The 11,857-nt window shown below is 48.5% G+C and overlaps 1 protein-coding gene and 1 long non-coding RNA gene across 3 annotated transcripts; one reads left to right on the top strand and one right to left on the bottom strand.

Annotated features, from left to right (window-relative positions):
- Positions 1–4,485: 4,485 nt before the first annotated feature.
- Positions 4,486–8,874, top strand: LOC123187489 (probable potassium transporter 9). Its single transcript, XM_044599362.1, has 7 exons — positions 4,486–5,014; positions 5,114–5,597; positions 5,734–5,787; positions 6,459–6,719; positions 6,833–6,885; positions 6,992–7,115; positions 7,376–8,874. Exons 1-7 carry the CDS (start codon positions 5,000–5,002, stop codon positions 8,731–8,733), a joined length of 2,349 nt encoding a protein of 782 aa, XP_044455297.1. The 5' UTR covers positions 4,486–4,999; the 3' UTR covers positions 8,734–8,874.
- Positions 8,855–11,544, bottom strand: LOC123187493 (uncharacterized). Of its 2 annotated transcripts, none has more exons than XR_006494024.1 (5): positions 10,735–11,544; positions 10,073–10,144; positions 9,844–9,909; positions 9,589–9,741; positions 8,855–9,099 (listed from the first exon to the last, which is right to left on the bottom strand). It is a non-coding gene; the product is annotated as an uncharacterized lncRNA (long non-coding RNA). The 2 variants fall into 2 exon arrangements; XR_006494023.1 differs by having other exon boundaries at positions 8,857–9,099; positions 9,589–9,662.
- Between the last annotated feature and the right edge of the window lie 313 nt (positions 11,545–11,857).

The raw sequence follows: 11,857 nt of genomic DNA, 5'->3' as shown, positions 1-11,857 counted from the left end.
TAATCACTAAACATTAATTTGAAAGGGGTGTCCACCCTCTACCCTAGCATGAATCCATAGACGGAGTTCAGCCATAATTAGCGCTACCGTGGCCGTGGCCGGGACGCCTTGTGTTCGAAGACACGGCTGTTGCGCTTGAGCCAGATGAAACGTATAGTGGCCAAGGCGGTGGTGTTCAGATGTCTTCTTTGGCCTGCCGGTGCCGCCTCCACCATCTGTGGCCACCATTCTACTAGGGGTTTCGCGCCATCCGGAGTGAACCTGTGCAGCCTCAGAGGAAGCAACATGTTGTACCAGACCTCACGAGCGTATGCACATCCCAGGAGCATGTGAGTGGTATCCTCGTCTTGCTAGCAACACAACTGACATAACCGTGTGTGCAACATGTTTCTTCGTGCCAGCCGATCCGCCGTCCACAGCCTAGCTCGCCCCGCGAGCCATGCGAAGATCTTCACCTCTAGGGGAGCCCATGATCACCAGATGTGGTCGGCACAGGGTGCGAGCTCCCTACCCAGAAAAAAACCAGATAGTTACTCTACCATGACTTGGAGTAGACGTATACAACAGCAGCTTCTGATTATCATAGCCTCGGTGTTTGCTAACAGCAACATCTCCCTTGGGCTCCTCTTAGCACCGCCCGATCTGCGACACGGTCGGGGGGATGACAACGTCGATGCACCCGACAGCCTGGGCGAAGCGGGCGCCGACGCCGGTCTGGACTTTGAAAACTCCATCCATGAAATACGGGAGTCGTCTGTCACCGGATTCTTGGGAGGTGGCAAGGCGAGACACGTGGTGAGGGGGGGTCAGGAGGCGCAGAGGGAGGCGACCAACGGCGAGAGCCATGGCTTTCAAGTGGGAGGATGGCGACAGCATACGAGCGAGCAGGAGACCTAGCCTCGCTCGAGAGGAAAGGGGTGGGGCAATATGTTTTTCTTTGAGTAGGGGCTGATTTGGTGGGGGAAAAATCATAGACGGGGATGTTTCCTTTTCTCGTACGCGAATAGAGACGTGCGATGGAACGAAGGAGCGAGGCGAACGAAACGAAACAAACTACGACCAAACCGACCATCACCACCGCGGACTTCTCTTTTAAGAGTAGAGATTTGGTAAATACGACTAATTGTTTTGGTAAGGGTGGGAAGGCCACAACGTATCATTATGAAAGAGTTGAATGATGAATCATCATTCACCAATTTTTCTTTAATAGTACAAGATTTGGTTGTTAGGAAAGGTAAAGATTCGATGCATTAGAAAAGATAAGATTTTAGCATTAACTGTCATGAAACTGGATTTCATTGTTTGGTAACGTGCTATCGGTTCCTATCCATTTGAAAAGTGGCTAGTTAGGAAAGGTTTTATTAGACGATAAAAAACCGATGTGAAGGGGTGGTGGTGGGAGGTGAGACGGAAAAAGAAAACGAACAACAAAAATCATGGACGCAATCCTCCTGACTGCTCCATTAAAAATAGAGATATAGGATGTGTTTTCAAAAAAAATCGTGAACCAACCCATGATTGAATAGTAAGGAGGATAGTGTATACTCAACCTATCAGAATCAACTCATAGACTTCACATCAATTAGTGCTCATATTTTTCTGAATTTATTTATTTCAGGCCTTCCATCGATGTGCGGCCAGTTAGAGGAGACGTTCCTATCGACTACCGACTATGTAAGTGTCTGTGTCGACTTCGTCAATCTTAAGATGATGTGCCGGCTTACTCTTTCAAATATTATGCTTATAGTGATAGAGTATGTGTGCATACGTGTATTCATATAGGCGAGTGTATAAACATCTACATATGTACGATCTTAAAAAGAAGACCCAAAGACGCGGAAAATGCGCGCATACATTCGGAAAAGCAGAGCTTCGGTGCCTCTGCATGGCAGCCGTCCGCGCAGCGGCGAAAAGCAGCATTCCGATTCCCATCGGCGTGCGTGCGTGCGTGCGTGCATGCATTCAGCGGTGCTACTAGTAGTACTCCAGCGAGTTCGCACCCACCCTATTCCAGCACGTGAGGCTGCCCCTGCTCGCGACGCCAATCAGTGTCACGGGCACCGTAGTAGTAGGAGTAGACCGGAAATCCCGGCGACTTGTCGCAGACCGGGAGAGAAGAGAACGTTCTTTGCCCCCTGCGAAACCGATGCTCTTGCCCGTGGCCTTCGCCGTGCGCGGCAAGCAGAGCAGCCGGCGCGTCCCACTCCCAGCACGCGAGCAGCCACGGCACGTTCGGGGTCGAGATCGCCGCCGGACACGGCACGCTCGATGCGGCCAACGCGGAGGCGTTGCGACTGATGCCCTTCCCAGTGTTTCATCGTGAATAGGTGCTAAGCATGTCACATAAACGAAAAAATGACATGACATAATATTTAAAAAGAGGAGAAAGCACTTTGATGACCTCAGAAAAAACCAATATCAAACACGAGAATCTAGATAAACAACTTAAAATGACACAATTTAACTAATACACGAAAGACTTTAGATGTTAACTTGTTATAAATAAAGCACCTATGCATTCGGGAGTTAAGTTGCTAAAATATTTAATGCACTTAGCATCTCATCTGCTCCATCGGTTTTAGTTTATAAGGCTGGTCATAGTGGGGAGTAACTTATACTAGTGTCATGCATATGATACTAGTCTAAGTTACTACCTTTATAGTGCAGAGTAACATAGTATTAGTGTCATAGATGACCTCATTTATTAGCTTGTAGACTCATCCTTTCTCGGGAAGCGCTATGTTACAGTAACATATTATGTTACTCTCAACACCTCTCTCCTCGTTAACTACATGCCACATAAGCAAAAAAAATTGGAGTACGCTATGTTACTACCTAAGTTACTCCCACTATGACTAGCCTAAGTCTTGCGCGTATATCTAGGTTGCCAATTTTATCACCCTAATGTAAACTATATAACATAAAAATTATATTGTTTGAAAATAAAACATCTGAAGCTTAAATTGATATATTTTTTGTAATCTATGACTTGTATTAGGTTTGTCAAATTGACATCACTTGACACATGTGGTAAGCAATCCAATTAATTCCAAAAGGTTTGTCAAATTGACGACCTAGGGGTACGCGCACGCCCTGTAAACTGAGAGAGAGGGAATAAGCACCATTACATTGGAAGATGTCTGATGCGGCGACGGGCGAAGTAGCATGCCATGCGGGGCGCCGCCGCGCCGCACCCAGCCGGTGGAGGGTCCGCGACGGTGCTAAAATTTAGGGGGTGTTTGTTTCCAGGGACTTTTTTGTGTAGGGACTAAAAATGTCCCTCTTAGAGACTTTTTTACCAAACGGGAGGGACTTTTTAGGGACTAAACTAGGCATTTGGGACTAAATGAAAAAGACTCTCAAGGAGAGTCTTTTGGGAATTTTTGGGACTTTTTCAATAATGCCCCTTCATGCATCCATTGGCCCGCCACCCCATGGTGTTGTTTGATTATTATTTTTTATATACTAGAGGCAACATGATCATTTAATAATCTCTAGGAAGAGACTAGAGACTTTTTAGTCTCTGAAAACAAATAAGGAGAAATTTTTTAAGAACTTTTTAGTTGGGACTAGAAAAAGTTCTATGACTAAAAAACCAAACACCACCTTACTACTATGACTCTTCGGAGGAAACGGACGGCCTTGTCATGCATGCTACTAGTCATTTATTTACTATCCCATAATTACTACGGGAGCGAGTGGCGGTGACGATTCGCTTGGATCTCCATAGATCTATCGGCATTAATTGGAAGAAGAATGCAAGATTCTTCTTGAGCATGTCTAGCGCTACTACCGTGCTACTAGTACCATCCATTCGCAGTCCTAGTTGCTGGTGCCGAATGCCGATCAGTTGCCATCGGCCGGCTCGCCGATCTCGGACCAACCAATCAATCAATCTTCTCCCCCCGCCGAACCCTCAAGAGACACCCATCTTTTCAGCGAGGCATCTCCAATCGTCGGCATCGCTTTGCGACAAAGCGGAAAAGGAAGAAAAGCCTAGATTTTTAGTAGCCACGAAAGATGCGAGGCGAGCCCCGCCATTAGCGCGGGGCGCCGGCGCCGGCAGCCGCGATCTGGGGGAGGCCGTCCCTGGTCCGCGCCCCCGAAAGCTAAAGGTCGAAGATGATACTCCTTCCGTTCCTAAATACTTGTCTTTCTAGAGATTTTAATAAGTGACTACATACGGCGCAAAATGAATGAATCTACACTTTAAAACATATCTACATACATCCGTATGTTGAGTCCATTTAAAATGCCTAGAAAGAAAGTATTTGGAAACGAAGGGAGTAGTTGATAGGGGTCGGCAGAGTGCCGTGAGAATGTGCGTGAGTTCACGCACGCACATGCCTTTCTTTGTCCTCCGGCCCCACCCCACCCAACCACACTCACGGCCGCCGGCCGGCCAAAAGCTTGGTCCGCCCGTGTCTGCGTGCACATCATATCCATGGATTTTAGTATGCCGGCCTCACTTTGTCTGAACGAGTGAGTTTTTGAGTTGATTATCTCTTTGATGAAGCAGCTAGGGAGAGGCGCACTAGTTGTGGAGGTCGTAGGTGGACGGGCCCCCACCACACGTGACACGTCTCTGCACTCCACTCGGTGTGATACCCACCATGTTTTCCTCGGCGGATATGTATCCGATGCCTTTCTTCATTCTCCTCCCCTATCTATCTGCTTCCTCGATCTCTTCGTCCTCTTCCGAACCCCCTTCATATACTCACCTTGAATCCTTCGTATGCTACTAGTATAGTATAGCGCCGTATCCTGGCATTGCCAGCTCCCGCTTCTTTCGAGTAGTCCGTCCGTCCGTCCGTTCGTGTGCTTGTGGCGAACTTGTTCTTGGCAGCTGGTTCAATCTATTCGACTGTTAACAGCGTTGCTTTTACCTTGATGATGTGCTCTGTTCTTGGAGCCAGCCAGCACAAGGAAATCATAGGAGCGTAGCTGTCTTTTCGCCGACGGCCGACGGATCCTGGTCGAGCTCGGGAGCGCGGCAGCCATGGAGCCCGGAAAGGTCAGCCATAGATTCCCAAATTTTCAAAATTAAGCAAGGTAGGTAGGAGGGGCAATTATCAATGACAGAACCTGGTGCCAATCAATCGGTTGGATGCAGCGGGAGACATGGCGGACGACGATGCTGCTGGCGTACCAGAGCCTGGGGGTGGTGTACGGGGACCTGAGCATCTCCCCGCTCTACGTCTACAAGAGCACCTTCGCCGACGACATCACCCACACCGACTCCAACGACGAGATCCTCGGCGTCCTCTCCTTCGTCTTCTGGACGCTCACCCTCATCCCGCTCCTCAAGTACGTCTCCATCGTGCTCCGAGCCGACGACAACGGCGAGGGCGGCACCTTCGCGCTCTACTCCCTCATCTGCAGGCACGCCAACGTCAGCCTGCTCCCCAACCGCCAGCTCGCCGACGAGGAGCTCTCCACCTACAGCCTCGAGCGCCCGCCGGAGGAGGTCGCCCACGGCTCCCGCGTCAGGCGATGGCTCGAGGCGCACCGCAGCCTCAAGACCGCCCTGCTCGTCATGGTCATGATCGGGACCTGCATGGTCATCGGCGACGGCGTCCTCACCCCCGTCATCTCCGGTATGTATCTTCAGACTTTTTCGGTCCAAGTTCTTTCTTTTTTGGCCTTTTGTTCTTCAGTTGGCTCTTCAGTTCAGGGAGTGAGGAGCAGTTACTTATTAATACTGCTGTTGATTCTTGTCTGTTGCAAATGCAGTGTTCTCGGCTGTTTCTGGGCTTGAGCTCTCCTTGTCCAAGCATCAGCATGAATGTGAGCCTCCCTCAACTCTGAACTGCAGATTTGTTTTTTTGCATTTAAAGATTTTGTTGGATTTGTCTGAAGTCAATGAACAGAGTACTGCACAATAGGTCATAATAAGTAAACACTAGTGACTTTACTGATGAACTGATACAGTACTTCACAATGATGCCTATGGACTTGCGAAATCCTTTTTTCTGGAATTAGCAAAATTGGAGCAAACTGTGAGGATTACCAAAAAAAACTAATTTTGGAGCAAACTGATAAGTTGTCACTCGTTCCTACTTCACTTACCTGGGCCCAAATACTCCCAGTTATCAGCTGTCTAGCAGAACTGTATCATGACTTGTATTTTTGTCACAAATTGCACTGAAAGAAAGTATGAGAGAACTGTTAAATGCGATAAAGTCTCATAAATATTTCAGTCACAGCCAAAATCACTGAATTTCAGTGATTTTGGTTTTCATTCCGGCCAAAGGACCATAATTATAACTTGAATTCGATTGAAATCCAACCAAATATTTTGAAATTTCAAGAAGATCATTTGGTGGCTGAAATATTCTGACCAAAACGCAATTATTTCAGTACCGACTGAAGTGACCAGAAAGTGAAAACTATTAGACTAGTTCTCTGTCGCTTGTTCTGCCTGCTCATTTGTTCTTCTTGTTTTTGCTCTCATGCAGATGCCGTCACTCCGATTACTTGTGCCATAATAGTGTTCCTGTTTGCGCTCCAGCATTACGGCACCCACCGCGTCGGGTTTCTCTTCGCTCCCATAATTCTAGCCTGGCTGATCTGCATGAGTGCGCTTGGCGTGTACAATATCATCTACTGGAACCCTCAGGTTTACATGGCACTCAATCCCGTATACATGTTCAAATTCTTGAAGAAGACCAAGAAGTCTGGTTGGATGTCCCTGGGAGGGATTCTGCTCTGCATGACAGGTAAAGTTCAGTATGAAATGAAACATTGGTTAACACAGTTTTTATTTTTTGCCAAAATTACACAGGGGAATTGTCCAAATGTAAACAGTCTTGACATGTTTCCTTCTTTCCAGGATCTGAAGCAATGTTTGCAGATCTTGGCCACTTCTCCTACAGTGCAATCCAGGTACTATAACAGGTTAATTTCAGCAACTAGTTCAGTTCCTACGCTATTTTTGTTCAACTCATCATGCTGTTTGGGCAAATCTTGACTCTGCTCCTTGCTTTTGCAGCTTGCTTTCACTTCTTTGGTGTACCCTGCACTGATCCTAGGATACATGGGTCAAGCTGCCTATTTAACCAAACACCATGACTTCGACTCAAGCTACCAAATTGGATACTACATCTCAGTTCCAGGTACCTACTGCTTACTTTTTTGAAACAGAGGCAAAAACTTTGCCTCATCATTAATTAAAAGATGAGAATTCCCTGATTGATTAATTAGAAACCGGGCGAAAACCGACCTACTGCTTACTTGGATTAGTAGATTACCAGTACTAATGCTAGCTGATGATTCTTACAGTGGCACAGTATCTGTGAAAGACTTGCACTGTTCTGCATTTACCATTTTATTCAGTAAACAGACACTAATTGAACACCAAAATTTATTTATGCAGAGGCTGTGAGATGGCCAGTGCTGGTGCTGGCGATCATGGCGTCGGTGGTCGGAAGCCAAGCGATCATCAGCGGCACCTTCTCCATCATCAACCAGAGTCAGGCCCTGAGCTGCTTCCCGCGGGTGAAGGTCGTGCACACATCGGCGAAGGTCCATGGCCAGATCTACATCCCGGAGATCAACTGGATGCTCATGGTGCTCTGCATCGCGGTCACCGTCGGGTTCCGCGACACCAAGCACATGGGGAACGCGTCGGGGCTGGCGGTGATCACGGTGATGCTGGTCACCACGTGCCTCACGTCGCTGGTCATGATGCTGTGCTGGCACCGGCCGCCGGTGCTGGCGCTGGCCTTCTTCGTCTTCTTCGGATCCATCGAGGCGCTCTACTTCTCGGCATCACTCACCAAGTTCCTTGACGGCGCGTGGGTGCCGCTCCTCCTCGCGCTCATCCTCGTCGCCGTCATGTTCGTGTGGCACCACACCACCGTCAAGAAGTACGAGTTCGACCTCCACAACAAGGTCACCATGGAGTGGCTCCTCGCGCTCTGCGACAGGCTCGGCATGGTCCGCGTCCCCGGCATCGGCCTCGTCTACACCGACCTCACCTCCGGCGTGCCCGCCAACTTCTCCCGCTTCGTCACCAACCTCCCGGCCTTCCACCGCGTGCTCGTCTTCGTCTGCGTCAAGTCCGTGCCCGTGCCGCGCGTGCTCCCCGCCGAGCGCTACCTCGTCGGCCGCGTCGGCCCGCCGGGCCACCGCTCGTACCGCTGCATCGTGCGCTACGGGTACCGGGACGTGCACCAGGACGTGGACTCGTTCGAGACGGAGCTCGTCGAGAGCCTCGCGTCCTTCATCCGGCTCGACGCGCTCTTCCGGTGCAGCGACGCCCGCAGCGACGCCGACTACGAGCGCGAGAACGCCTTCACCGTCATCGGCAGCAACCCGCTCCGGCGCCGCATCAGCTACGACGACACCCACGACAGCGCGTCGTCCGTGGAGATACGCGTGGAGAGCCCGACGGGCAGCAACGGGACGAACACCATGGAGCTCACGGCCATGCCGGCGGCGGCGCCGCGGGTGGTGAAGAGGGTGAGGTTCCTTGTGGACCCCGGGAGCCCCGACGTGGAGGACAAGCAGATGCTGGAGGAGCTCCACGAGTTGTGCGAGGCGAGGGAGGCCGGCACGGCCTTCATCATGGGCCACTCCCACGTGAAGGCCAAGCCCGGGTCGTCGCTGCTCAGGAGGCTGGCTATCGGGTACGGCTACAACTTCCTGCGCCGGAACTGCCGCGGCCCGGACGTCGTGCTGCGCGTGCCGCCGGCGTCGCTGCTTGAGGTCGGCATGGTCTACGTGCTGTGACTCACAGACACGGGGCTTCTGTTCTGTCTCTAGCTTCCGGACATGCTGCTGTAAATTGTAACGTGACGGCGTGGTGCGTGATGGAAATATTATGTTTTGATTTGATGAAATGCAAAAATCATATGCGGTCGCGGGGTGATAGTGTTAAAAGATCGACCGCCTGATAGCCGTCTGATCTCTCCCATATGAGCTAGCCGGCAACAAGGCTAGTATTGCGCTCGGCCCTCAGCAACAGGAGCCTTGTTGCAATATCCCTGAACCATTTTTTCCTTCTAAAACAAGGCCTCTGTTGCAGTTGCAATCATAAGAAAATCCCATTATTCTGGCCCTTGCATACAAAGGTGCGGTGAGCGCGGCGCCGCCCTCCTGTTACAAAATCGTGTACTATAAAAATTCCAACATACAAAGGATCAAAATAATCTAAGTTGCATCAGGATATGCAATGGTCAATCAAGGACAGAGCAGCAATGTAAAAATTATTGTCAGCTAACTCAAATGTAATTTGACAGACTGGTGCTAAATCATTGTTTGCCGCTACTCACTATTACAATATGACACCTTTAAAGTACAATCAAACCCAATGTTCCAATTGTCTCACTTTACCTCTCACGGTCACTATTGTGAAGCCCACATGGTTTTCAGGGGTAAGTTTTCGATGCAACTGATTTTAATCCATCACACATTCAAATCAAGAGCATCTTAGACTATTTGATGAACCAACAATAAAGCAGCTTTTATGTATCAAATCAAGAGCATCTTAAACCGTTTGATGAAATAACAATAAATAAAGAGCATCTCTATCTTGGATTCAATGGCAATATACGTGTGATGTGAAGTTGGAGTAGAGGCACATACATGTGTGATGTCCAAACAAAGAGCTTGATATTGTCGTCATGTCCAGATGACCAAACAAATGCAGTGCTTGTCTGCTGCAAGCATGATCCAAGATAAACAGCAGCAACACTTATTCATTTATTCTCTCTTTATATGAATAACAGACTCGACATTCTGGCATAGTGGTATTCAGGCATTAAAACCATGATTTGTCCATAGGAGGACTACTAAATGTGATTGGCACCAGCGGAAGCGCTGACAGAATATGATACGAACCTGACATTGAAGACGATCTCCAAATGTTAGTGCTTGTATGGTCAACCAGCAACATATCAAGCATATCTGCAACCAATACAAAATTAACACAAACATGACTAATTCTGCACATTTTTATCAGTAGCCAGTAGATACTGTCCAGGCTATTGCTAGTGGTTACCGGTTGCATAGGTGCTAAAAATAGGTGCTAAAAACAATTGAGCCTTATAAACCGGAAAGGAGGGAGTACTTATTTTGTTGTCAAATAAATTTCTTCTCATGACCGGGTTCACACAAGAAGCTGTTGTGCAGCTCCGGGTGGCTGTGAAGCAAAACAATAAAATCAGAAAGACAACTCTTATTACCAAGCTGCATGAAAGAATCAAGATAATATTTTCAAAAAAAAGAAGAATCGAGATAAAGCAGGGGACCGCCCCTAAATTGTTAGCAAATAGTTCAAAACATAAATAGATTGCAACGATACATGGTCAGAACTGAATTGTTAGTGATTGGAAATAGAACAAGGAACTCAATTGTACACAAGTAGTCCTTAAAGTATCACAAATAGTAGGCATAAGCATGGTTATATAGCAACATTAACATTTGTCCGTTAGAACTGAGTGTAAGATGTCCTATTAACGAAGCAACGGAAGTCTTAGATGTGCTTGCACTACGAGAAAAACACCACCCCACCTTCCTGAAACTGAACGAGAAAAAATAAAGTGAGCATGCATCATGTAACCACAAAGACAAACACGTTTTCAGAGTGGGCATTCACTATTGTTTGGCAGACAATCACCAGCTATTGAGGACCTTGCAAATTAGAAGCAATATGTATACAACAATAGCAGGTGGAAATCATTGGTTGCAAACAAATAAAGGATTCATGGTCCAATGCTAGTGGGGACTCACAATTGCTCTCTTCTTTTTGTGATACTGTCCAGGATGAACAAGTGCTCTGCGAACCGACGTGCCTCTGCTCTTCATCTCTTGATTGATCTGGTCTGCTTAGAACACAAGTGGAAGCTGGCACACAAACGCATCAGTTAGTAGTTTGTGAAATTACAGAACCACACCAGACCAATATCACAAAGGAGGTTCTAATTTTTTTTTGCAAGCTTGGGACCATAAGAAGCTCTACTCATCAAACGTTTAACAATAGAATGCGACGGCAGTTTGATTTCTTCACTCCTAAGCTGGAACTGTAACAATCAAACCAATATGTTCCCCACGTCTGCTCAAACCAGCATCCAGAGATGCATTGGGTGAGCGCTATCATGCAACATTACACTCCGTTTGGATGTAGACATGTGAGGTATGAAGGCTGCTATGGCTGTTGTCTGAATCCAGTGCTACATGCCTACCTTCGCCAGAAATACGGCGCCCTCTCCGGCACCCGCGCTCTTGCGCCGCCGCTGCTACACAATATTGCATGGTCACCGCCGAGCACGACACACCCGAGGGTGAATCAGCGCCAATGTCAATCCGGAGTTCCACGGGAGTTCACCAAGTTCCAGGCGGTCAGTCCATCGACCAGCCGCCGTTGGGCGCCGTCCCAGTGGGAGGACTGAGAAGGGGAGAGGGGCGCCGTTACCTGATTCCCCGCTACCGCCGAGGATCTGTCGTCCGCCACCGCCGTTCCACAGAGAGAGGATTGATTCGCAGCCTCTCCACGCCGCCACGCCACCTCTGACCAAGGAGAGTCGCCGCTTGTGTGCGGCAAGTTTTTCTTTTCTTCGAGGGCTTCGCTGAAGCCAGAGCAGTTGGGTCAGCCCAGCAAACAGTTTTCTGGAGTAGCATTTTACCGACTTTACTGCAGGGGCGCACTACAGCGAACCATTTTTTTTTCTAAAAAAACATTTTACCCCTAGAAAAAGCTGCACTGTAGCGACCGCTTAAAAGAATGAAGAATGCTGGAGTGACCGCCTCCTCAGTCTCGTCGAGGACATGTCAAGGCGTCTCTGTGCCATCCAATCTGCCCGGTATGATACCCCCTCCTTTCCGGTTTATAGGGCTTATCTCAAAATTTTAGTTT

Source organism: Triticum aestivum, chromosome 2A, assembly GCF_018294505.1.
Source record: "Triticum aestivum cultivar Chinese Spring chromosome 2A, IWGSC CS RefSeq v2.1, whole genome shotgun sequence".
Classification (NCBI taxonomy): Eukaryota; Viridiplantae; Streptophyta; class Magnoliopsida; order Poales; family Poaceae; genus Triticum; species Triticum aestivum.
This window is presented reverse-complemented; position numbering and strand designations above follow the sequence as displayed.